This window comes from Cygnus atratus, chromosome 14 (genome assembly GCF_013377495.2).
Source record: "Cygnus atratus isolate AKBS03 ecotype Queensland, Australia chromosome 14, CAtr_DNAZoo_HiC_assembly, whole genome shotgun sequence".
NCBI lineage: Eukaryota > Metazoa > Chordata > Aves > Anseriformes > Anatidae > Cygnus > Cygnus atratus.
In genome coordinates, this window is record NC_066375.1 from 18,722,019 (window position 1) to 18,745,291 (window position 23,273).

General features: G+C 40.2%; 1 protein-coding gene across 2 annotated transcripts in view; it reads left to right on the top strand.

The window, feature by feature from the left end:
- Positions 1–12,444: 12,444 nt before the first annotated feature.
- The window catches only part of GABRB2 (gamma-aminobutyric acid type A receptor subunit beta2), a 167,262-nt gene continuing 156,433 nt past the window's right edge, over positions 12,445–23,273 (top strand). For both annotated transcript variants that reach the window (XM_050713577.1, XM_035563978.2), the window contains exons 1-4: positions 12,445–12,521; positions 13,150–13,382; positions 13,506–13,597; positions 14,507–14,574. In XM_050713577.1, the coding sequence (XP_050569534.1) occupies positions 13,306–13,382; positions 13,506–13,597; positions 14,507–14,574 (237 nt within the window). In that variant the 5' untranslated portion in view covers positions 12,445–12,521; positions 13,150–13,305. The remainder of the gene's footprint in view (positions 12,522–13,149; positions 13,383–13,505; positions 13,598–14,506; positions 14,575–23,273) is intronic.

The window sequence follows — 23,273 nt, forward strand, 5'->3', positions numbered from 1 at the left end:
CAATTTTTTAATGTGCATTTAGGCTCACCTCAAAGCAGTTAATAGCTGAATTTTTCATGAATCTGTCATGCTCTCTTTAATTTTATAATAACTTTTGCCTGTAGGACCTCATCGAAATACTGGTACTGTTTCATGCATCATGAAGTATCTTAAGGTTTTTAAGCTTTGGTAGGTCATTTCAGCACCTTCTTAAATCCAATACCTTGGAAAGGAATGGGGCATATAATGGAATTATTCCAGAAAGTAAAGGACGGCATCACAACGTTGAAAGTATGTATTTGTTTCCGGAATTGACTGGTCATTTCTGTAACAATGTTTTGGATGGGTTCTGTTGTTGTTGTTGTTTTAATGTATTTTTTTAAAAAAAAATAAGTAAAGACTGTTTTTTAGGAATAAATTTTTCATGTATCTGAAGCAATTTGCCAAGAATCAGCAAGTTGCTTTGTGATATAGCGACACAGAGGAACATATTTAGAAGGCATATGGTAGAGAAAGCAGGGTGTGCTGCACCCTGGGAGATCTCTTCCTATTTTCCTGCAGTACTTCACTGACTAGAGCACATGCATATGGGGCTCTCTTGAATGTGCATTAATTGAATAAGAGACCATTTCCTAATGATGAATTCTATGCTCATTTAGTTTTTCTTGTTTACAAAAATAACACCCTTGAACAGTCAGTATATAATAATTACTGGTCTCCACTAAAAGAATTAAATAATGTCTTTGTTATTCATGATTCAGTTGTTTTGTGCATAATATAAAATTTCAGATGAAGTAAGGGAAAGAAGATGACAGAAGTGTTAAAAATATATACACATAATATAGGTACCTATTCTCTATACATGACTATATAGAGAAGATAAATAAGATATGACAATGTGCACGTGTCTAGCCTGTGTTAATCTTCAGCTGCCTGAAGTCTTGTTTTCAAGCACACTGACATTTGCAATAAAGGGCAAAATGCCCTTTTTTCTTTTTAAAGGGTCCCCTATATTGCAATCACAACAGTCACAAATGTGGTTACTTTTAGGCTAGCATGTGTTTCGAATATCAGTAGTATCACTGAGCTCAGTGTGGCCTGCAAGTGCTTTCTGAGAAGCCTGAGTAATTAGTGCACGCTGAGTTTCATGCTGCTATAGCTCTGCTTCTAATACCTAGGCTAAATATAGTTCCACAGGAAGCCCCATCAAAGATACTGTAATGTAGATGAGTTTTTGTGAAAGGTGCAAGTTCAGAGTTAACGTACTACTACCATCCTTCTTGAAGGATCAAAACAGGGCTTCAGTGGGATAGGAGTAATGCAGAATCTTTTGTAGCCTACTCTAAATGTTTTGATTCCCTACTATACATTGAAATCTGTGCTGAATTATATGTCACGAAGAAGAGTATGGACTGACTCCAAAATTAGCAGCAATTAAAAACAGCATAAGTTCTCTGCATACTGCATCTAGACATGAATGATCCAAGCAAAGACTTTATTGTATTTATTCTATTCAGAACTTAGGATAGGATAGTGGTCTGTCTGCTTCAGTGGTCAAGAACAGGACTTAAGAGAGAGGTATGAAGCCATGTGATGTACCTGATTTGGCATCTTGTTGCAGTCTAATCCTATGATTATATGTGAATTACAGTCCAGCATTCATAGCAGAGAACACATGTTCCCCTTTCTACTTTTGCCTTCCTGTTTGTTCATAGAATCATGCAATGGTGTGAGTTCAAAGGGACCTTAGATATCGCCTAGTTCCAACCTGCCTGCCCTGCACAGGGACACCTCCTGTGTTCTTGGGAAAGTCGCAGCCTTTTGCATATGCTTCATCTGACTAACAGAGCTACTTTGAAGTGGCATGTTATTTTATATTTATCTTCGTATTCTTAGTGTAAAATTTTACTATAATATTAGCATACTTATGAGTCCTTAATTAGAATCCACATAGCATACTATGTATAATTCAGCTGTAACCTGAAAGAATTTTCTTACTCTTAAAAGGCCTGAAAATACTATCTACCAGTTTTTCACTTTATCTTTAATTTGTCAAGTGTTGCAAAAAGTGCTCATCAGGTAGAGAAACAGAGTTCATTCAAAACTTAGTCTGGTGTATGCACATAAAAATTTTCAACTCTGAGTTTCATAGGTTGTCTGATAGTGCTTGCTACTGCAGTCTTCAGTTCTTTCAAAACTATTGAAGTCATGTTATTCACATAACAATCTGATCGCTCCTCATATTTCATTCACTGCTCTTATACTTCTTAATATTTCTTTCTTTGGGAGTGCTTTTCTTTCTCTCCTTTTTCTTTCTCTCCTATATGGAATCATAGAATCACTCAGGTTGGTAAAGACCTCTAAGATCATCTAGTCCAACCTCTAACCTAGTACTGAAGTCCACCACTAAACCATGTTACTAAGTTCTACATCTACCCATTTCTTCAAGACCTCCAGGGATAATGACTCAACCACTTCCCTGAGCAAACTATTCCAAACCCTTTCTGTAAAGAAACTTCTCCTAATATCCAACCTAAACCTCCCCTGGTGTAACTTGAAGTTATTTCCCCTCATTTTATCACTTAATGTTTGAGAGAAGAGCCCGATCCCCACCACCCTACAACCTCCTTTAAGGTAGTTGTAAAGTACAATTTTGAGCCTTCTTTTCTCCAAGCTAAACAATACATGTAATATATATATGAATATACATATTTCTTATTCACTGTATCTAAAGAACTAAAACAAACAAAAAAAAAATGTCTCTCTTAAAGATCTATACGGGTACTTCCCACATGCATTCTGCAAAATTCCAAAGGTTTTTTTAAACTTAATTTGTTCTTCCTATTTTTGGCAATCATATTTGAATTGCAACCTTCTAGCCAGCCACTGTTTAGAATCTTCCTCCCTTAATTTTGACAGTTCCATTCAGAAAGTGTTACTTTGCTATACAAACACTTTCAGATATCCTCACTAAATGTTTAACAGGAGAGTGTCCAGGCTGATTCCTACAGATTTTAGCTTCCATTGAGTTTTCTTCATTGTCTTCATAACTGCTGTAGCTTACTCATTTGAAAAGTAACTGGGTCCTGAGTTTCAATGTCACAATATTATCTTTTAGTTTGATCTCACAAAACATGTCAAATTTAATTAGATTATGTTTACTCTGTACTACTTCAACCATACTTATTTACACAAATTATTTCAGGAAGTTACTTAGGGCAAAGTCAAGAATAGCCTACTCTCCTGTATGCTTCAGAAAGAGCTGTTCGAAGATGCAATTGTTTATTACTTTCAAAATTGTCTTTCCAATTTATGTTGTGATGTGACATCCAACTAATTTATATTTGGTATGATATTTTCCTAGCAGACTTTGTTATAGATCATCCTACTTGTTCTGAAGACCACCAAATGCTTTCAGCTGTAGGGGTGCTCTTATAACCTGGCTCATGTAGTAGCATGTGCATGATCCTAGGTTCTGACATCTGAACTAGAACAGAACAAAGCTTATTTAGCAATATTGCTAAATTGGCTCAGGATACACCACTTTAGTATAAGAGTTATCCATCAGGTACACAGAACCAGAAGCTTTGTGTAGTGACCCAGTGCCTATCTAGTGGAGAAAAAAAAGTCAGGAGTTTTTGGCTGGAGGGGGCAGGCAGGATGTCTGTTGTCACATTGATACTGAACCACACATTCAGTGCAGTGAAAAACGACAACATAACATCGGTGTGGACTTCAAAATATTTTAATGCTGTATTAGATGTGTAGAGTCATCATCATTAGTTTTAAGCAAATAAGAGCCAAAGGTAATATTAATAAACAATATTTGACTTGTATTTTGCATTTTTCCTTTCACGATTCAGGTTATATGCATATCTAATTTACATATATAATGGAAACACACTATATATTCTCCAATTGTTACCGACACAATTTTCTTCATAGATATGTTTATATACGTGTCTTTGGCACTGACTGAAAAATTTATCTTGTCTTGTTTCAAAAGTGCAAACCTTCTCTCAAAAAACTCTGAAGCTTACCTTAAGGTTTCCCATTGCAAATTGTTACTTATGTATTTATTGTTCTAATGTATTTTTAAAAGGATTTGTCATCCTGCTCACCGTTTTCCTCTTCTGGTATAGGCCATAGGAAAGAGAACTTTAAAATCCTTTTCCTGAAAAGAAAGGCAGGATTACTAATGAGAATATTCAAAACATAATGATGCCTGGAGTGTTTGCATTCTTCCAAGAGATAAGTTCATTCCTGCAAATACATAAAAGTATTTGAAGGTGATGAAATAGAAGGAAATAGAAAGTTGTTCTGTTTTTTCCTCAAGACAAAGTCAAAGACTGAATGGTGAAATAATCACTTTTATTTTAGAGGCATTATAAATTAAAATAAAAATATATTATGTAGAAATACAAAACTATATTGTAATAACCTTAAAAAACACTATTCATGCAGAATTATATGTGGAATAATGGTCAAATCTTCTGTGCATATGGCAAGTTCCCCTGTGGGGCTATGGACAACATCATCTGAAAATTGATAGGTTCAGAAAAAAATGCCAAGTGCATATGACAGCAACATCCATCAGTCTTGCCCTGTAAAGAGAACTCTCATCTGTAACCTCAACAACAGGCTGTGACCATGTTAACTCTATCTTTTATTTAGTGTAAAAGGTCACAATAGGGACTAATGCAGGGAAGCAGAAGCTGGTCAAACTCAAAACAAGAAAAAAATTAAATGGGACTTTTCCTTTTATAGCTTTTTGTAGTTGGTCTTTAGCCCTTCATTTCTTGATATGCTCAAATGAGTCTTGATTCCTTAAGGTGATACAAATGACCAGTATTTACAAACTGTAACTACAGAAATGAAAATATATTTGAAAGATAGGTCCATCTCTTTCTGGACCTATCTGAACTCTGGGACTTGCTGAACATACAAGTTTTTCATGCATACAGAGTGAGATTATCAGGCTTTGTTGTGGAAGTTACGAAAAGCATGCTTGGCTTTTCATAGTGAGCTAAACAGCTAGCTGTAACCAAAGTTAAGCTAAATACATAAAGATGAATAATTATTGCACTATACAGAGGAGGTCTTATTTTGCATTCAACTTCGCTTTTTTTATAATGATGTGAAATTTGTGGAGTTATTCCTGACTTACATTGATGTAGGATGTCAAAAATTGCCATTTTAAGACATGAACATTATTTAAATGTAGAGCAGTACTTAGTTTGCTGTGTAACATCAAATATGGGTATTACTCAGCTGCCTTTTTTCACCTGAGAGTAAATTAACAAAGTTAATACTGTGATTAGTATTACTTAATCAAGCCTCAAAAAGCATAAGAATCTGAGGATGACTTCATTTCCATCTAGTACTTTGTTAGATAAAATTTGCAACTTATTTCCTTTTAATTTCCCTGGAAATGTGGTATAGACCATATAGGTAGGAAGATATTGGATAATCAGGGCTCTTGGGCACTCTTCCAGTTTTCTGCCACTTGGTGCTTTGTAAGATGGGTCTTGATGTTGCTACTCCCGAGCTGAATGTGGATTTTACCATTAATTTCAGTAGGAAGTGGCCTGGGCACTTAGCCAGCATGAGCTTCATCTATCTCATCTGTAGATTTGGCATAATATGATAGAAAGTAACTCATTTGCATTAATGAGACCTCCTTCAGGTCATAGTTGTTTGTAAATTACCAAGTATTAGCACAAAATGGGGTGGGAGAAGAGAATGAATGATAACTACCCACAGAAACATTGAGATATTTTAGACAGATCCTTGGATGCAAAGTGATAAATACGGATGGTATCGCTAAGTTTTGCTCAGTGTATGGCTTCTTGAGAGGAGGGATTATTCTACGGTTGTTTTGTTGTGGTTTTGTTTGCTTGTGGTTTGTTGGTTTTTTTGTTTGTTTTTATTTTTGCTTTGTTTTGTCTTGGTCTTTTGAATTGTTTTCCCATGTTATTTTTCTAGGACATGTTTGCAGCACCTGTGTAATCCACACTAAATTAATGTTCTGTTTTCACCTTCTACTTTTCAGGTTCATTCACTCATCTGGTTTTAAGTAATTTGCACTGCTTTAGATATGCCCACATAAGTTGCATCTTAAAATGTTCTTTCTGACAAGTCAAAATAGTGTATTTGCATTTGCTGGCCAGGCACATTGCCATCTTGACTGGCCTTAAGTCCATTTCCATGGTATACCATTTAAGTAATAATGCCCTTTCTGTAGAAAAGCGATACAGCTCTATAAAATACTCTCAAATCAATTCAACAAACTATTCTGTTCATTTTCTGCTGAACAGAAACATCTTTGTGTGAAATTTCTGTCTTCCAGCATCTGCAAGTAGGGGCAAGATCACTTGTACACCAAGTATTGATTCCGTAATACATTTGGCCTGTATGCACAAAGTTAGAAACCACCAGTAGGGCATAATGTGCTCCAAACCATGTATGTATGATTATTACAGCACTTTAGGACATATGCTCTACTCTTGGACTAGCCAAGGTTTTAAGGTAGAGCTGAAGGAAGAATATTGGCTTGAGCCATTTGGGGTGGGAAAACAAGAAGGTGCAAGACAATAAGGAGCACTGTGTGTTCTCCATTTGTTCTCAGAGAAGGCTGGAAGTAATAGCTCTGTGTGTTTGCAGACGGCAAATTCATCTCCCTTTCTAGCATACCAGTAAAAGGACAGCTATAATCCATTGTACAGTCAGATACAAACCTGTACTCTCCTAGTTTTCTTAAAGAAAAAAAAATGCTTGAAGAGCAGTTTAAGTATTGCTTATGTTCATTCATAGTAGTTCTCTTTGAACTCTATCACTAAGTTTCTCTGTTTTTTTGTTTTTAACCAGAATGATTGTTTACCAGATGATATAAGGATCTTGTTTGAGTTGGAAAATGTATTGAATAATACCATTATCTTTTTAATTAAACGTGTAAAATATTTTGCATTTTTAAAATTGATCCACTGATTATGCTTCAGCTGTCATATGCTGGTCACAGTTGGTTTCTTTGGGTTTTGTTTACATTTATTAAGACATTTTTAATGTGAAATCTCTTACAACTACAAATGGCAAATTAGATTAAAAGTCTCCTGTGAAGTTTAGTTATTTACAGGAAAATAAAATACATTTTAAAGTCTCAATCTGGATCAAAACATATTTGGTAGTTGATATCACAGAGCTCAGGAGTCTCAATGATCACTTCAGTAGTCTCCCTTTGTCCAGAGAATAAAGAACTCATGTAAGAGCTGTGTTTGATTCCTGAGATAGAAGCACTGTTTCACATTTTAAATGTTACTTTAAATGAGCAGGTAGTTTTTTTCTTCCCCTGGCCTCCCTTTTAAATAAATGGCTCTCTTTTCTTCATATTTCACTGTGTTGGAGCATAACCCTTGCCTCTGCTATTTTTTTCTCTTCCACTTCACTACTTTTCCTGTCTCAGTTCTTGCTTTTTTTTTTTTTCCAGTGTCATCCCCTTAACTGGTTAAGGTGATGACCATAATGGGGAGGAATTTTCTGAACTAGCGAGGCTGTCCTTGCTAAAAAAATCCATCTGGAACTATGTAGATCTCTATTTAGTCTTAAAACCTGCATACTTCTTTTTTAACCAGACCCAAAATTGGTTTTAGAAGCTTAAATGGCTTTGAAAAGAAAATAGTTTTCATTTTTCAGCAAAAGCTTCTAACTTAAAAGCTCTAGAACCCTCAGATATTGTTTTTAACAATATTCTGGAATGTATTATTCAACAACAACAACAAATTCTGAAGTCAACTCTGTTCAAGAGGGCTTATAAATGAAGACCAAATCCTGCAATCAATTGATGCAGACAAATGCCACTCCATTAATTTAATAACAGGTTTCTGCAATCTGCTTTCAGGGCTGAATCTTACGAGAACAGAGTGGAGGAGATTTAGACTCACAGAGTGACATAATCTTGGTCTGCATTTTGTGCAGCCTTTTAAATGTTTTACTATCCTTAACCTAGGCAGTCATCCCTCATGTCCTGCTCTGCTTTCTTGTCAAAGAATGTGTATACTGTAGATATTTCCTAGCTATATAAATGCCAATGTAACCAAAATTGAGGAATTCAAAAATTGTTGTCTATGTAACTGTTAAACTAATTTATTGCCCCACTTTGAAGGAAATGGGGCTTTTTGTGGTGCCTCATATGAGGACTGTAGATTTCATTCCATCATAATTCCAGGTGCTGCACATTTTGTATTTCACTCCAGTCCCCACTGAGTTGCTGACAATTGCCTTCAATCAAAGCACTTGTGGATGTCTCATACAACCTTTTACTTCCATTTTTGAATCTGTACTTTGATTTCACATTAAAAGACTTTCTTCAATATACATGTAAGGTATATTGATCCCAGGCTATACAAAAAATAAGAGGCTATATTTTTATTAAAAGATATAACAGTTATTTGATTCAGAAAATGCTATCTGAGTCATGAGCTGGGTTAAGTTCTTATCTGTAGTGTCTTTAACCCTTTAACCCTATGGGGACACCATGCAATGAGTCACAGAATGAACAAATCTGAACCCCAGTAAATGAAGTCCTACATAAAGATGTAAACCAAATAGAGACTGTTACTTGCCCCTCTCATTTGCTCTCCTCTCACAATTAAATGAAATTCTCACTGTATCACGTGATACTTATTTCCTAAGCAATTTATCACACTCAGTTTCTGTACAGTACTGATGATTTCACCTGTTTTTAAGGGCCAAAATTGGCAGGTCATACACTATTGCCTTTGTTGGTTGCTTTACCACTTTGGAGATTTCTAGATATCCAGTATTCAAAGCTAATACGAATCTGGAAATCCCAGATGATTTTCACTACACAAAACCAAATTCCATTGGCCGTGAAGAGTAGAATCAAGGTGCATCTCCATGAATCATTTGTTTCTCTGCATGTGTTGTAATGTCAATGTCTATACTGATGGGCTGATTGCAGACAGGATGGTGTATGGTGCATGGATGCTGACATAGATCTGACCACCTAAAAGGACAAGTGAAACCAAGATGGGAGTACATTCAAACTTTGTTCGGGAGTTTGGAAATAGAAAATTGGAAATAGAAAATGCATCAAAGTAAATTATTACAAGGATTCTGCTGAAAATTATAGAATAAAATTATCTTATAGATGGAAACAACTCTCAACAGAGTGTTTCCAGTATTACTGCATCTTACCAAATGCTCAAGAACTCAGGAAACATTACTTCCAAAGAACAGTATGCATACCTACCTGTTGAGATGCAGTGAAATGATTTCTTTTAAAGTGGGGTTTTACCCCTTTTTAAAGAGGGGTTGTTCACATTACTCATGGTACAGAGATGCAGTTCCTGGGCTAGCATAAATCAGCAGCATTTTTTATGTCTAGGGACTGGAGTGACTGGCTCACTTGAGAACCTGTCTGGAAATTCTTATCCCATCTGAAAGTATATTTTGCAAAATCTATACATTTACAGCAAAGTATTTTAAAATCACTTCAGAGCAGTTCTTGGTACATGGCCTGGGATATTGCTCATGGTGACAGGAATATATTGCTACAGTCAAGGGTTGACAAGAGAAACAAAGTATGACATTGCCTATAGCCCATTTCTTACCCAGTGTCACACAATGGCCAGCAACGATAGTGGACTATTACTTTAGCGTGTTTTAATGTTATCTGGGTATTATTTTGCACTCTTCAAAGCTGAAAGCTAAGAATCACAATGATCTGCAATTGGCATCCAAATTTTTGGTTTCTCTGTTATCTCTGTAGTACTTGTAATCTCATAATAATTTTAGAGCTAAAAGTAATTATCATATCCAACCAGGAACCAGGTCGTTTCTTCATTGTAAGACACCCCAAATCTTAGCAATCCTTAAATATGTTAAACAAATGGTTCTGTATCTTGCCAATACTGTTGTTCACACCAGTCATTTCCTTCCCTTTTCAAGCAAACACACAGACACAAGTGAGAAAGAGGAAACCATTTATTTGACAAGTTGCTTAAAATAAGATGGAGATTCTGAGGGTGCTGAAAATTTTTTAATAATGAAGGTGCTAAGAAATTTTAATTTTGAAATTTTGAATTTGAGATAGACCAGAACTCATGGTCAGACAAAAAGTGGTACTGTCAAAAGCGTATAGGAAATCATTAAACAGTTTTCAAAAGGTAGAGTATTGTATGACTTTGTACTCCATGCCAATACTTTATGATGATATCTCTATCACATAGGCTTGTCTAGGCACACAAGGACTGGCATGGTGGTAGGATGTTTTACTGGTATAGACCCATGTAGACAGGGGGGCATTCACATCAAGCCAAAATCATAAGTTACGGAGAGCATCCCAAGCGTGGCTCAACAGAAGCTTTAAACTTAAAAAAAAAAAAAAAAAAAGGATATACACTCTCTCTTCCACATGGAGTGCACCATTATATCCATATGCACTGCATTTGGCTGAGGGATGCTCCGTGCCTCTTTATTGGAGCAGCCAGCCTGAGAGCAGGTTTCCCTGCACAGGGGTGTCCTAGGGCAGAACAAACGTTCCCTCAGTATCCGTGCATACACGGGGACCAAATGCTGGATACACTGAATTCTCAAATTCGTTGTGTGCGCTAGGCTAGCACTCCTAGGGACAGACGGTTCTTTTCTAGCCCCGATGTTACATTAAGATCTACGTAAGTCCTGTCGCCCTAGCACTGACTGTTGCCAGCTCTCGGGCTCTGGTTTGAAGCTGGTTCACGTTCAGACACGGTGAACGCACCAGTTCTGTGGTGTAAAGGCAATTAGTAGCTGAGGCTTGGAACCAGTTGAGGGATGGGCAGCGCTAGATGTGGTCCCATGTTAGCACCCGCGGGTGAGTTTCACAGTGCGAGACCAACGTGCTTTACCTTGAGCCCTCCGTCCTGCCGTATGATTGCGGAAGGGGAAAAAAATTGCCTGTTATGCACATAAAGCAACCTGATTCACCGCACGGGGTATCCACCATCTTCCTTCGGGGCTGTATTTCAGGAGGACTGAGCGAAGTAGCCCAGCATCGTGAGAGCCGAAACCTCCAGCGGCGGCCGGGGGCGGCTCCGTGCGGCAGCGGGGCAAGGGGCGGCTCCTGCCTCGGGCAGCCGCGCACCCGTTCGTGCTTCGTCCCTTGCAGTTGGGCTCTATCTAAATACACTCAGGGGAATTTTTATATTTAGCCCGCGCACACACACACACACCAGGTCTTGTCTGTTTCATTTGGAAAAGTAGGTAATTGTCATGGTTTTCAAATGGGAGAGGAAAGTGAGAATGCCCCAGTGAATCCCTCCCCCCCCTCCAGCAGCCCTAAGGAAGCTCCCTTTTTCCCTGCAAGCAGAAAACCGACCCGACACTTGCTCTCGGCGGCGCAAGGTGGGGCTTTAAGGTAGTGTCGGGGAGGGGGGGGATACGGCTCCTTCGTGCCTGTGGCACCTGCGCCTGTGGCCGGGCCGGGGGAGCGGTTCCGCCGGCGGGACGCGCCCCTAGACTCCCCAGGGCTCCGGTGGATCGCGGTGGGCTCCCCAGGGTCCCGGTGGGCTGCCCGAGGGTCCCGGCTAGGCGGCAGGGGGGTGCTGCGGGGCCGGGCACCCCAGGCGCCGGGCTGCGCGAAATGGCCGCCTGCTGCCGGGCACCGACTCTTCGCCGCGCCGGCTTCGGTTCCCTGTGGTTCCCCCAGCGGACACAGCGTCCCACCGCCCCCGCAACCAGTCCGTCCTTCGAGGGACACCTCCTCCCCCTCCTCCCCCCTCCTCTTTTTCCTCTCCGGGCAGCCCCCCCCAGCCCCACGCCTGCCGTCGAGTCCGCGCGTGGCCGTGGGGCCGCGTACGGGGCGTGCGGGACCGCGTTGGGCTGGGGGCGCAGCGGCTCTCCGGAGCTCCCTCACCTCACCTCACCCTCGTCCCTCCCCCCGCTGCATTTTTTCCCCCTTCTCCTCCTCCCTCCTGCAGCTAGTTAAAGATTTCTTTTGGTAATTGACGCCCCCGGTGGTCCCGGGCTCGGCCCGGCCGTGTGCACGCCCAGCGCCGATCGCTCCGGCAGCGCCGGGCGGCTCTGGGCGGCAGCAGCAGCAGCAGCAGGAGGAGGAGGAGGAGGAGGTGTAAAAGGTGCTGTGAGCACAAGGCAGATTGGCGAGGAATTCTTGAAATCCGCTGTTTGTGTTCGTTTTTTTGTTTTGGTTCGTTTTGGGTGGTGCTTTTTTTCTTTTTCTTTTTTTTATTTCTCTTCTTTCTGTCTCTCCTTTTCTGCTCAGGATTTAAATGTCACTCAAAGCATCCCCAAATCAGCTTTCTACTCGTCTCTGGTTTCTTCTGAGGCATTAATTGGATCACACGCTGCATTTAGAGAGCTCGGGTGGCTCACCCACGAAGGTAAGGGGGCTGGCTTGCGAACCTGCACCGGGTCTCTGTGCCCACTGAACGCTTGATTCCCTTTCGGGGCGTTGTTTTTTTCCCTTTCCCCGGTCAGGCTCCTCTCTACCTGAGGACCTCGCAACCCGAGGTTAACCACGGCCTGAGGTACGGAGACTGCGCTCGCCGAGCCGGCCGGGGGGAGCGGGGCCGGGCGGGCGGCACTGAGAGACCGGGGGGAGCTGGCGGCGGCAGCCGGAGCCCCTCTACCCCAGGACCGGAGCCTGGCAGCACAGTAAGGCAGGAAGCAGCCTAATCCCCTTTTACAATAAACTATTCGTCATCGCTTGCTTTTTTTTTTTTCCTCCCTTTTTTCGTGAGAAATCCTGTAGGCGCCCATCTCCCCTCCTCCCCCTCCGCCCGCCCCCGTTGCAAGCTCCGGCTCCTTTGTCCGCACCTCCAAGCTCCTCAGGCGGGTTTTTCCAGGGACGAAAAGTTAGGCTGCCCACCTGCCCCTGGCGCCGTACGTACCCGGTGCATTCCCTTTTCTAACCTTTCCCCCCTCCGTGTCAAATCCCAGCCCGTCCAGCCCCCACCCCCCTTTTAAACTGGGTTACAAAGCCGCTGTGCCCTGCACAACTCCTAAAACTTCGCTGCTTGCTGGGATTTATATTCTCTGCTAACAAAAAGGACAACAAAAATATACTCGAGCCTCCTGTGCATGACTTTTTTTTTTTTTTTTTTTTAAATAATGCATTTCCTTCTTCCCCTTTAATTTTTTTTTTTTTTTTGCAAGGAAATTTGCTCCATCTCCAGCAGCAACCACTGCTCCTTTTGATGTTGTGGTACGCCGTGCGCATGCGCCTCACATTAGAATTACTGCACTGGCCAGAATAAGTTGGATCTCTTCTTCTCTTCACTGAAACCCTAAATCATATCAAAAGCTAAAGGGATGCTGAGAGTCCGGAAGAAGGGTTACTTTGGGATTTGGTCCTTCCCTTTAATAATTGCCGTGGTGTGCGCCCAGAGGTGAGTGATGAACGTATCTCTTTTGCTTTACTTTGAATTGCTCTGCATGTTACTGCTAAGGGGAATGTACGGCTGGGGTCTGAGAAATAAGAAATGATGTATAATTATTCTCTTTTTCTTTAGTGTCAATGACCCTAGTAATATGTCACTGGTAAAAGAGACCGTGGATAGACTGCTGAAGGGCTATGACATTCGCTTGAGGCCAGATTTTGGAGGTAATTTGACAGCTTTTGACTAGGAGACGTTACATATCTGGGCTGCTGTACCTTCCTGTGCGTGGTTTTGAAGCATGCTGTGGATGCTGTTGCTCTGGAGCATGTGTGATGCCGTTTTCTCAAGCAGATCCAAAGTTAAGCCAATTGGTACTCGATTTTCTTAGCATAGGGTGCTCTTAATGCGATCATTTACACGTCTTGCACATTTAGAACTGGTCCCTCATTGTGTGTGTGCGCTGACAATTAATTAACCTGTAATTCAGCCCGCCTTTACCTGGCTTTCTCGAGATGCAAACCCCTCAAGTTTACCCAGCGTTGGCTCCTCAGAGCCTAACGTGCCTGTGACCGCGGTTACTATTTTTGAGTACAAGCTGCGCTGCTCGCTGTTACCCAAACGGCATTTAACCCCCTGCGCGCTCCCCCTTCCCACTATTTGCCTTCTCCGGCCATTTAGTCCTTTCGGAGGAGGCCGCTGGGGGCTGTCTTCCCCCCCGGGCCGGGCACTCGCAGCCCCCGGGGCCGCCCCGTCCCGGGCTGAGCGCGGCGGCCGGTGGCGTAGCGGCGCTTGCCGGGGCGCGGCGGGGGGGGGAGCCCTCGGGTCCCCCCACGTCCCCCCCGGTCCCCCCACGCAGCCCAGCTGCCCGCACGTGTGCGCGTTATATAAAAGCTGAACCCGGCGCTCCCCGCGGATAGGGGCAGGCTGCTTTCCTTTGGGGGCAGGGGAGGGGGGACACGGGGTGGGGGGGGGGGCACACACACACCGCACCTCGCTGTCATCCTCCTGGCTTTTTCTTCTTCGTGTTCGTAATCCTCGTTTCGTTTTTTGCCATGCCTTAGTCCCTTGTAACTCTGGTAAGAATGAGTTAAGTTCTTCGCGATCACATTGCGGACCATCTTGTCGGTTTGCAGGTCCCCCAGTGGCCGTTGGCATGAACATAGACATTGCCAGTATAGATATGGTGTCAGAAGTCAATATGGTGAGTACTTAGGGGCTGGGGGCTGCTTGCTTTGCGCGGGGGGGGGCTCTCGCATCCCCCCACCTCCTCCGAGGCGGAGCGCTGCCCGCGGCCTCCGGGGACCCGGCGCAGCCTCCGGAGTTCCAGGAGGGGGGGCGTCGTGTGTGTACCCCCCCCCCCCTTAACCCCCCAGAGCGCCCCCTACCACCTATGGGGCTGGGGGAGGCGGGCGCCCCGGTGCCGCCCGGCTGCGGCAGCTCCCTGGGCTGTGCCCGCGCCTTGCCGCGACCAAGAGCGCCCCCTGCCGGCCGCGCGCCCCCGCCGCACGCCGCCGCCGCCAGCCCCGCGCCTCGGCGCGCTCCCGTGCAGCCCTCCGCGGCCTCCCCTCCTCGCCTCCGGGCGAGGAGAAAAAAAAAGCTGACCTCTGCATTTGTTTCTCGCCACCCCCGCGCTGTCATCTGTAGGCATAACACCCCCCTTTTATGTAAGCATTACAAATAGTTTGCTGTTTTGTCTGACCAGGACGCTTTCAAATAATAATAATAATAAAAGGCAGATTTTACTTCTGTGTGTAACCAAAGCACCATTTTTTCTGTAGCTTGTTGCAGTATTCATGGTCATGGCTGAGTGAAAGAAGTTTGTGTGTTTAGTTTTGAAGATGTTTATCTCTCTTATCTGAATAGTTTCAACCATCTGTGCTCAGATGCTGAAGTTGCTCATAGGACAATTGCTTTGTGTGTTTTACTTTAATTACGTGGGAAACTAAAGAGCAGATGAAATAAGACAAGTCTCAGCTTCTTCTTAGTGAAGAGGCTGTTCATGCTTCAGACTAAAATTGTCCAGCATTTACTTTGCTTACTTGGAAATGTTTGAGGTCAAGTTTTGAAGTTATTTCAACATTTTAAGGACAAAACTTGCCTTAGACTCTTGAGGGTTTACACCCAAAAGACAAGAAGATGCTGAAGCATGGTAGTAGTAACTGGTACAAAATAAATGTGTTTTTATGTAACGTTTGTGAGTACTTCTAGAAGTTTGTTTGAAAGAACCTTTCAGTTATTTTGAACTAATTGTAAAGAAACATCTTTCTAAACAGAAATGGGATTTTTGGGATACTGCTGCAATTGTAATGATGCGTTTGGAAATAATATTTTGAAACTTATCAGTTGTGTTAATGTGGTTGTTCTACTGAAATACTTTGTTTAATGCCTTAGTGGCATGTTTGTGTTCTCAGCAGTGTTGACAACATTGTTCTCAAACTCGGGGCATTCTGTGATGTACAGGAGTTTTTCCATAACGTAAGCTGTAGCCCTGGGCCTAATCTGTGGATGACCTTAATGGTAGCTGTGTTGTGAGGTCTCAGTGACAGAGAACTTGATGCTGTTCTTTCAAGGTGCCAGGAAAATGCTGAATAATCTCACACTGAGCAACACCACTTGTAAAGTAAGGGACTAAAATGGGCTTCTAAACTTTGTTTACGCTAAACTGTTTATTTAGGACCTATTTTAGTATTTAGGACCTATTTTAGTATTTAGGACCTATTTTAGTATTTAGTATTCTCCCTTCCAGAGCTTTAAGAGCAACGAAAGAAAATTGTCTTGTATTTTAAAAGAGTTTTCATTAAAACTAATCTGGAAAGGAGAGAGATGAACATAGTTACTTCTTAGGCTGCTAGGAGCAGTGTGGGAATGCTGAGGGTTTTCTTGATGGAACTGCAATCTGCTAGGTCTGTATTACATCTCACCCCTTCCAAAGTGGAAGGTAGTGCAAAATATTTTCTTGTTTAGATAAAGAGAGAATGTTTCAGTGATTTCCAGAAATTTGGTCTCCAGTTAAAGGTGATAGCATATTGCAGTACTGTGATACGCTGCTCGTAGACTGACTATAAAACTGCATATTATTTTTAGTATTCTGAAGTCAGTTTATGTCTCTATAATGAAACGTTTGACCTTTGTGAGAAGTTTTTTCAGACTGTCTGTAAAACTGCTGGGGGGTCATGTATAGTTCATTTTGTTACAGGTTTGTCTAAAGTCTTAAATTACTCGAAGATGATACCTGCTTCTTAAAACCAGCCATTAATTTTCCAGCTTTTTTCTTTCATTTTACAGCTTCAGAAGAGATTCCAAACCACGATTATTTTCTTAATCTGCTTAAATGTAACATGTAACAGTTCATTTAGCAATGAACTGTACACAAATATTAATATATCCTGATAGGCCTGAAGTAAATGGGAAGAGAGGCATTCAAGCAGAGAACAAAACACTTGGCTTACAAGGCCTTAACTTCTTCATTGCAAAGTCACCAGAATTTGGCCTTGATTTTGGTAGAAACCAAAAGGAATACCATTGAATACTAGCTGTAATTTTTAGATACAAAACCTTTTGAAATAATGACAGAGAGAGACACACATGGAAATAATCTTTTGGATTTATGGGCCTGTTTTCTGAGCAGTGGGCTTGCTGTTGTTCACTGTGTAGTCATGGTAAACACCATTGACTTAAGATAAAAGAAAATCATTGTCTGGGGTCATGTATTAACATTAACGATATCAAATTTTTGCTTTGAGGTGAGACTAAACAATGACTGTTATTTGGCTTGAGCTCATTTCTGTTAATTCTGATGTTAACTTACTTTAAAATTACCAGCCTTCCATTTCTCTTCCAGTCCTGTCACATTCTGTGTGAGCAGAAGGCTTGTCTTCAGTATCATGAAATATCATAACGCTTTTACTTTGTTGAACAGGAGAACTTAGAACAACCGTTACAGAAATTAAAGGTATGCTAGGGATGCTTTTAGACTTTGAGTTCTTATAGAGCTGATGAATATTTCTCGTTATGACCAGCTCACAGTGTAACAGGTTTTAGGGTTGCATTCCAAAACCTTTTTGTATGCAATAGAGTTAAATCTGTAAGCTGTTTGCTTGTTTAACCTTTTGTAGACAGAAAGTTGAACTGGCATTTATCTTACTTTTCAAAAATAGTTTTTAAGTAATGGTACTTCTGAACATAATGCAGAACACAATGAATGTGAGGGAAGTGAGAGCTTCAGGCATATTTGGCTGTCAACAGGTGTCATGGCTATTCATACTCAGTCCTTGCATTTTGTGAGGAAATAATATACATCAGGTAATGACTCTATGTAGTACAGTATAGACTATGGCTAACTCCACTCACCTCTTTGGACCAGGTCGTGCACTTGTCGAGTATATGCTTTAGGCTGGTTACACTGTAGATTTTCTTTAAGTTTATCTTATTCAGGTGACTGTAGAAAACCAACATGGACAGGTGTGAAAGCTATTTAAACTGAAAGTATTTTCCTATGTTAATTATTTTGATTTTATGTGAGATTAGATATATTGCAGTGAGTCTAATGCAATAGAATCATAGAATATCCCGAGTTGGAAGGGACCCATAAGGATCATCAAGTCCAACTCCTGGAACCGCACAGGTCTACCCAAAAGTTTAGACCACGTGACTAAATGCACAGTCCAGTTGCTTCTTAAATTCAGGCAGGCTTGGTGCAGTGACTGCTTCACTGGGGAGCCTGTTCCAGTGTGCAACCACCCTCTCGGTGAAGAACCTCTTCCTGATGTCCAGCCTAAACTTCCCCTGCCTCAGCTTAACACTGTTCCCGCGGGTCCTATCACTGGTGATAACAGTATTCTCAAGAGACTTTCCAGGTGTTTGTTACTTTACTTGATTGTTTCTTCTTAGCTTCCTTTTCCATCATAATAAACATTCGTTGTAAAAACAATGCCTCTAGGGAGCTTGTCTTTTTTTTTTTTTTAAATAACTAATGCCAGCTGGGTTGCCACATTTCCCCATCTTCATCTCCATAGTTAGCTGTTGAGCAGTCCAGTTGACAACACAGTGACCAAGGCAGTCCTTCATCTTCGTTTTCTCCCACTCCCTCCAAACAGTTCACTCATAAATTGCTGGAAGAAAATGGTGCAGGTTCATTAGGTAGTACTAAAATAACTTTTTTCAGAAGCAGCTGAAGATTGCAAATATGTTGTACATTTCATCCATCCAGATAAGACATGAATATTTCTGTGGATAATGTTGGTTATGTGGTGGTTTTCAATGTCTTGGCTTATTCTGTGTTAAATAGGTCAAAATCAACCCTTCCCCTCCCATCCTCCTCTTCCCTTGGTCTACAGCTATTTTGGGAATCTAGTACAGGATGTCTTGAAAAGAGGCAGAGACGTTCCATGGTTTTTTATATATATATATATATATATATGTATATGTATATATATATACATGTTTTTAGGTAATGATTTGTACATTTATTTAAATACAACTCTTCACATTGGGGGTTTGTGGAGAAGAATCTGAACAGTTTTTATTTAATTTAAAGTATTTGCTTGCCTACCATTGTACAGATTTTGGCACAGAGATTTAGGATGTGTACATGGAGTTAAATAGACACAATAGACTGGTTTGTCTTAGTGGGAGCCATTTGGATTGATTGAGTGCATAATCCATCGAGTGGGAGCTGCAGAAACAAAGGAGTGGTCATCATCTAACAGCGTGAGATTTACTTATTAGTATATGCCAAGTTTTACAGAGCACAGCCTAGTAACTTCAGAGCTCTAAAAAAAATGCTTTTTGTATCATGTTTTGAATTCTGTATTCAGGATATACCAATAGTAAGCACAACACTCAGAGATCTGAATAATCTCAGTCCAGCAAAAAACAGGCACAGTTGTGTTGTGCCAATAGACGTTTGGCTTTTGGTTGCTTTTGATAATAGAGGCCCACTACTGGTTTTCTTAAAATCTTTCATGCTTCCTTGAGGTGTTTTCATTAACAGAACCCAACAGACATAGGTTTATATTGTGAAAACAACAGGAGCTGTCTTGCTACCTCTCAAGTAGCAGCATTTATCCTTATGTGTGAAAAAGGAAGAGACAGCTTGTGATATAAAAAGAAATAGGGGTTAACTGGTAAGGAAGTAGCATGGAGCTGTTCCAAACCAGAAAACTCAGTGTAAAACATAGATAAAGGTCAGGTAAATAAAATTGGAGAGAGTGACAAAGAAAATAGCAAAATAAAGAAGAGTGCCCTATGTACACTGGTACGGAAGGAAGTGGGAAAATATTTTCTGTCAGCAGTATCCTCTTTCATTGATCCATTGTAGTTGTGCACATTGCTGTACATGATCCATAGAGAGTACAGAATTGGAAATACATAGAAAGGAAAATATTAGAAATATTTGTTAGGTGTTGCTTTCCTAATCTTGAACGCTTCCCAGTGCTAGAGACAGTTGTTTTTATTATATCTTCTGTATTGTAGATGTATATGCTTCTTCACATAAAATAGTGTTTCTCGGCAGACAGTTTGAGTTTGGCTCTTGCGAAATTATTTTGTCAAATTATTGTGCTCGTACACAGCTGGCCTATGTTGAATTATCTACAAAGACTTCTGTGAACGCAAAGTAGGTGATGTCTATCTTAGGAACTGAATTTTTTTTATTTTTTTTTTTTAACTGAAAGGCCTGCTTTATCTCTTTCTTCGATTATTGTCTGCGATGGCATCAGAAGACCTTTCCTCTCCAACTGTAGTAAAATACATTAATATGAATTTCCATTTAGCATCTCTTGTACTATGTCTCTAATTCATGCAGTTTTCTTTTTTTGCTTTAAGATATGTAAAAATTTATTTGAACATGGGAGTTATTTTTTTAATGTTTATCCTTGGGGACCAAAGCATATATTCCTATGGTACACTACATATGGGTTGAAGTTTTCATACTGGTTTTGTTAGAATACACATAGTCACAGTCTGAAATTACTTCTTTAGAACATATACACTAGTGTAGCATGTTGGGAACTACTTTCATAAGCCAGCTCAGAAGCAATTATATATGTTTATATACATGATATGTTATATACTAGTATCATAAATACTATCATTAGGTGTATTCTTTGAACAGTGTCTGGAAATATATTTTTATAAGAATTTCAACAAGGGAGTGAAAGGCATTTTAATTCCATCATGTACTTACTTTATGTGTCCTAGCTTCTGCTTAGAGATTTCAGAGGTAAATGTTGACTCCTTGGTTTATCTTGTGCTTGGCAAATTCTTGTTATGATGGTATTAATTCCTGACTAGCTGAACTTCATGTGGCCTTTTTTTTTTTTTTTGAGGTCTTCCCAGCTTCCCAGCCTTGGAGACTGAGAGTTTGTATATTTGCTCTTTTTTTTGTTGTTTCACAGGGGGAAACTTTTCTTTAGCACTGTCAGAGCTCGTGGTAGTTGTGGGTTCAGGCTCATGCAACTTTTACCTGAGAAGTGGAAAAAATGGCTATATAGATATCCCCTTTGGAGTCATCTGTCCAGTCAAACCCATATTTTTGTATCCTCGTCTAGTTTGTTTTAAAAAAGTAGCTCCTGGTAAGCACCCTAGGTTGTTACGGCAGTATACTTTCCTGTTGTTTTTTGGTGAGTTCCACTGTGGAGTCTCAGTAGACCCAAGCATGAATTTTTATTATGCAGAGATAAGCAAATTACTTATAGCTGTTGATCCTGTAGGCATTATCTTTTTTTTCTTTTTTTTTTTTCTGAAAGTATGTTATTTACCTTCTTATTCGAAGGCAGTGAGAGGCCAGCGACACTACTGGTAGCAAAAAGAGTCTGGTGCTGGTGTTTTTTGGCGTTTATTTTTTTTTCTTGGTGTGCGTTTTCTTTTTTCCTCCTTCTTTTCATCTTCTCTAACAGAAGAAATTAATCAGCTGTCCTAGTCTTGGTGGCATGTATAGGGGACAGTTACTGCTCTTTTATTTTGTACAAAGCAGTTTGACTTAGATATAAGCAGTTACAGCACCTAAGCTAAGACAAGATTTTTTTTTTTTTTTGAAAACTGTAATGGGGATTTTTTTTTTTTCCTAGAAGCATGACATAATTCTTGTTCTGTTTCTTTTTAAGGTCAATATAAGTAGTTAGTTAATTGGATTGTTCTTTGTGTGCTGCAGTGGTGGAAAACTTTAATCAGCACCAATGAACCAAGAAGATTTCCTACTGTTGATTTTTCAAAGTGATTGCTCTAGATGTATTCTGCAGGCCAGGGCATGGTTGTCAGTAATTTAAAGAGATTGCCTTGGAGATAATTTCTACAATTAAAATAATAATTAATGCTGCTTTGTTTTTAGTAAACTTTGACCTATAAATATTTAAGTAATTTGACACCTGCCATATAATAAAATATATTTGTTTTTAATATGTTTTCTGGTCAGTGTCTTGGTGCTAAAGAGTGGGAATGAACGTAAAGTGTACTTTGTTAGTTCCTAGTACAGGGCTGGTTCATTTCATAACTTCTCTATTGAAAATCACATAAAACCTTTATAGACGAGCTGTGTAGTAGAATGAAAAATTTTATTTTGTGCTCTATAAACTTGTTACAAGTTTAAGCTATTCCCATAGTTTTATTTGTGCTTCTCGGTGACTCTAAAGTCTGTCAGTATACCACAACTAAATCCTTATTTTTCATCTCTCCCTTTTTTCTCCTCATACCCCATGCAGCTCTCTTCAAGGTTTATATTACAGCTTTTAGTATTCAACCATGAAGAAGTACTGTCTTATATGGTAATAACTCTTTTATTTTTTATTAAAAGTAAGCCAAATCCCTCATAGACTCCTAGTGGTTAACACCATAGGTCTTTGCAAGAGCTCGTATGGATTTGGTAAGCAGGATTTGGTCCTTGCATTTAGAAAGAGGGTTATCTTCCATGAGTTTTTTTTTAAATGTCTTTTTGAAAGAAATGGAAAAATAGTATCTTTCCTGTCTTTAGTGTTAAGAGCTTCAGGAGCAGTCACGTCTTGAGTTCTTAGTACTGAAAAATTGTCTACTATGGATGGATAAAATCTGTAATTTAAAAATAAAGCAATATGCATAATTATATTAAATGTATAGGCATACTATGGGCTTACAAAAAGACAAACATGACAGAAGCAGCCTTTGTGCTTTATTGTGATTATTTTTGCTGTGCTTCTACAAGGATGCCTACCCTGCTCACATTTCGTGACAGCAGTGGTATTTACAATAGACTTGTAACGGCTAGTATAATGCAAGTCTTGTAGAAATAGTGCTATAATGGGTATATATAGTTAGTCTTGCTTCATATCCTGGCCTTCAGACAGGTAAGTGCTCTCACTTCATAGGTTTTTGTCTAGAAAGATCTTTGTGTATTAATTATCTGGCTAGGTATTTTCAAATTAGCTAATCAGTGCAAAGATTGAGACTTGCATCACATCTACTGCATGTGTCCTTTTAAATGAGTTTTGCAAGCAGTTTTGTACATACTTGCCAATCAAAATTAAAATTTATGTGCTAAATATGAAAAGACACTTAACATTCAGGAAGTTGGCATGTGGGCAACTGACTGTAGTATTTTTAGATCATATTTAATGTAGGCTGTTACAGTCTAGATGAAGCATTTTGAGTCAGTGGTCTTCCCATTCACCCAGACTTAAAGAACGCGGGGACTACTGTCTTGAGCAACTTTTTGCGTATCTCTATCAAGTTTAAATCCTCTTAATTTTTATTCTGTAAATACTAACAAATGGATTCACTTATTAGGCCCAGAGGAAAAAGAATTTAGCTATGTAGGGGAAAGAAAATCAACCCTTCTGAGAGATGTGTTTTGCACCTCAACTGAGCACTGTTGTGGAGGATATGGCACTTTGGTGGTTTATCTGTAGCAAAACCAGTGGAAATTGTAAA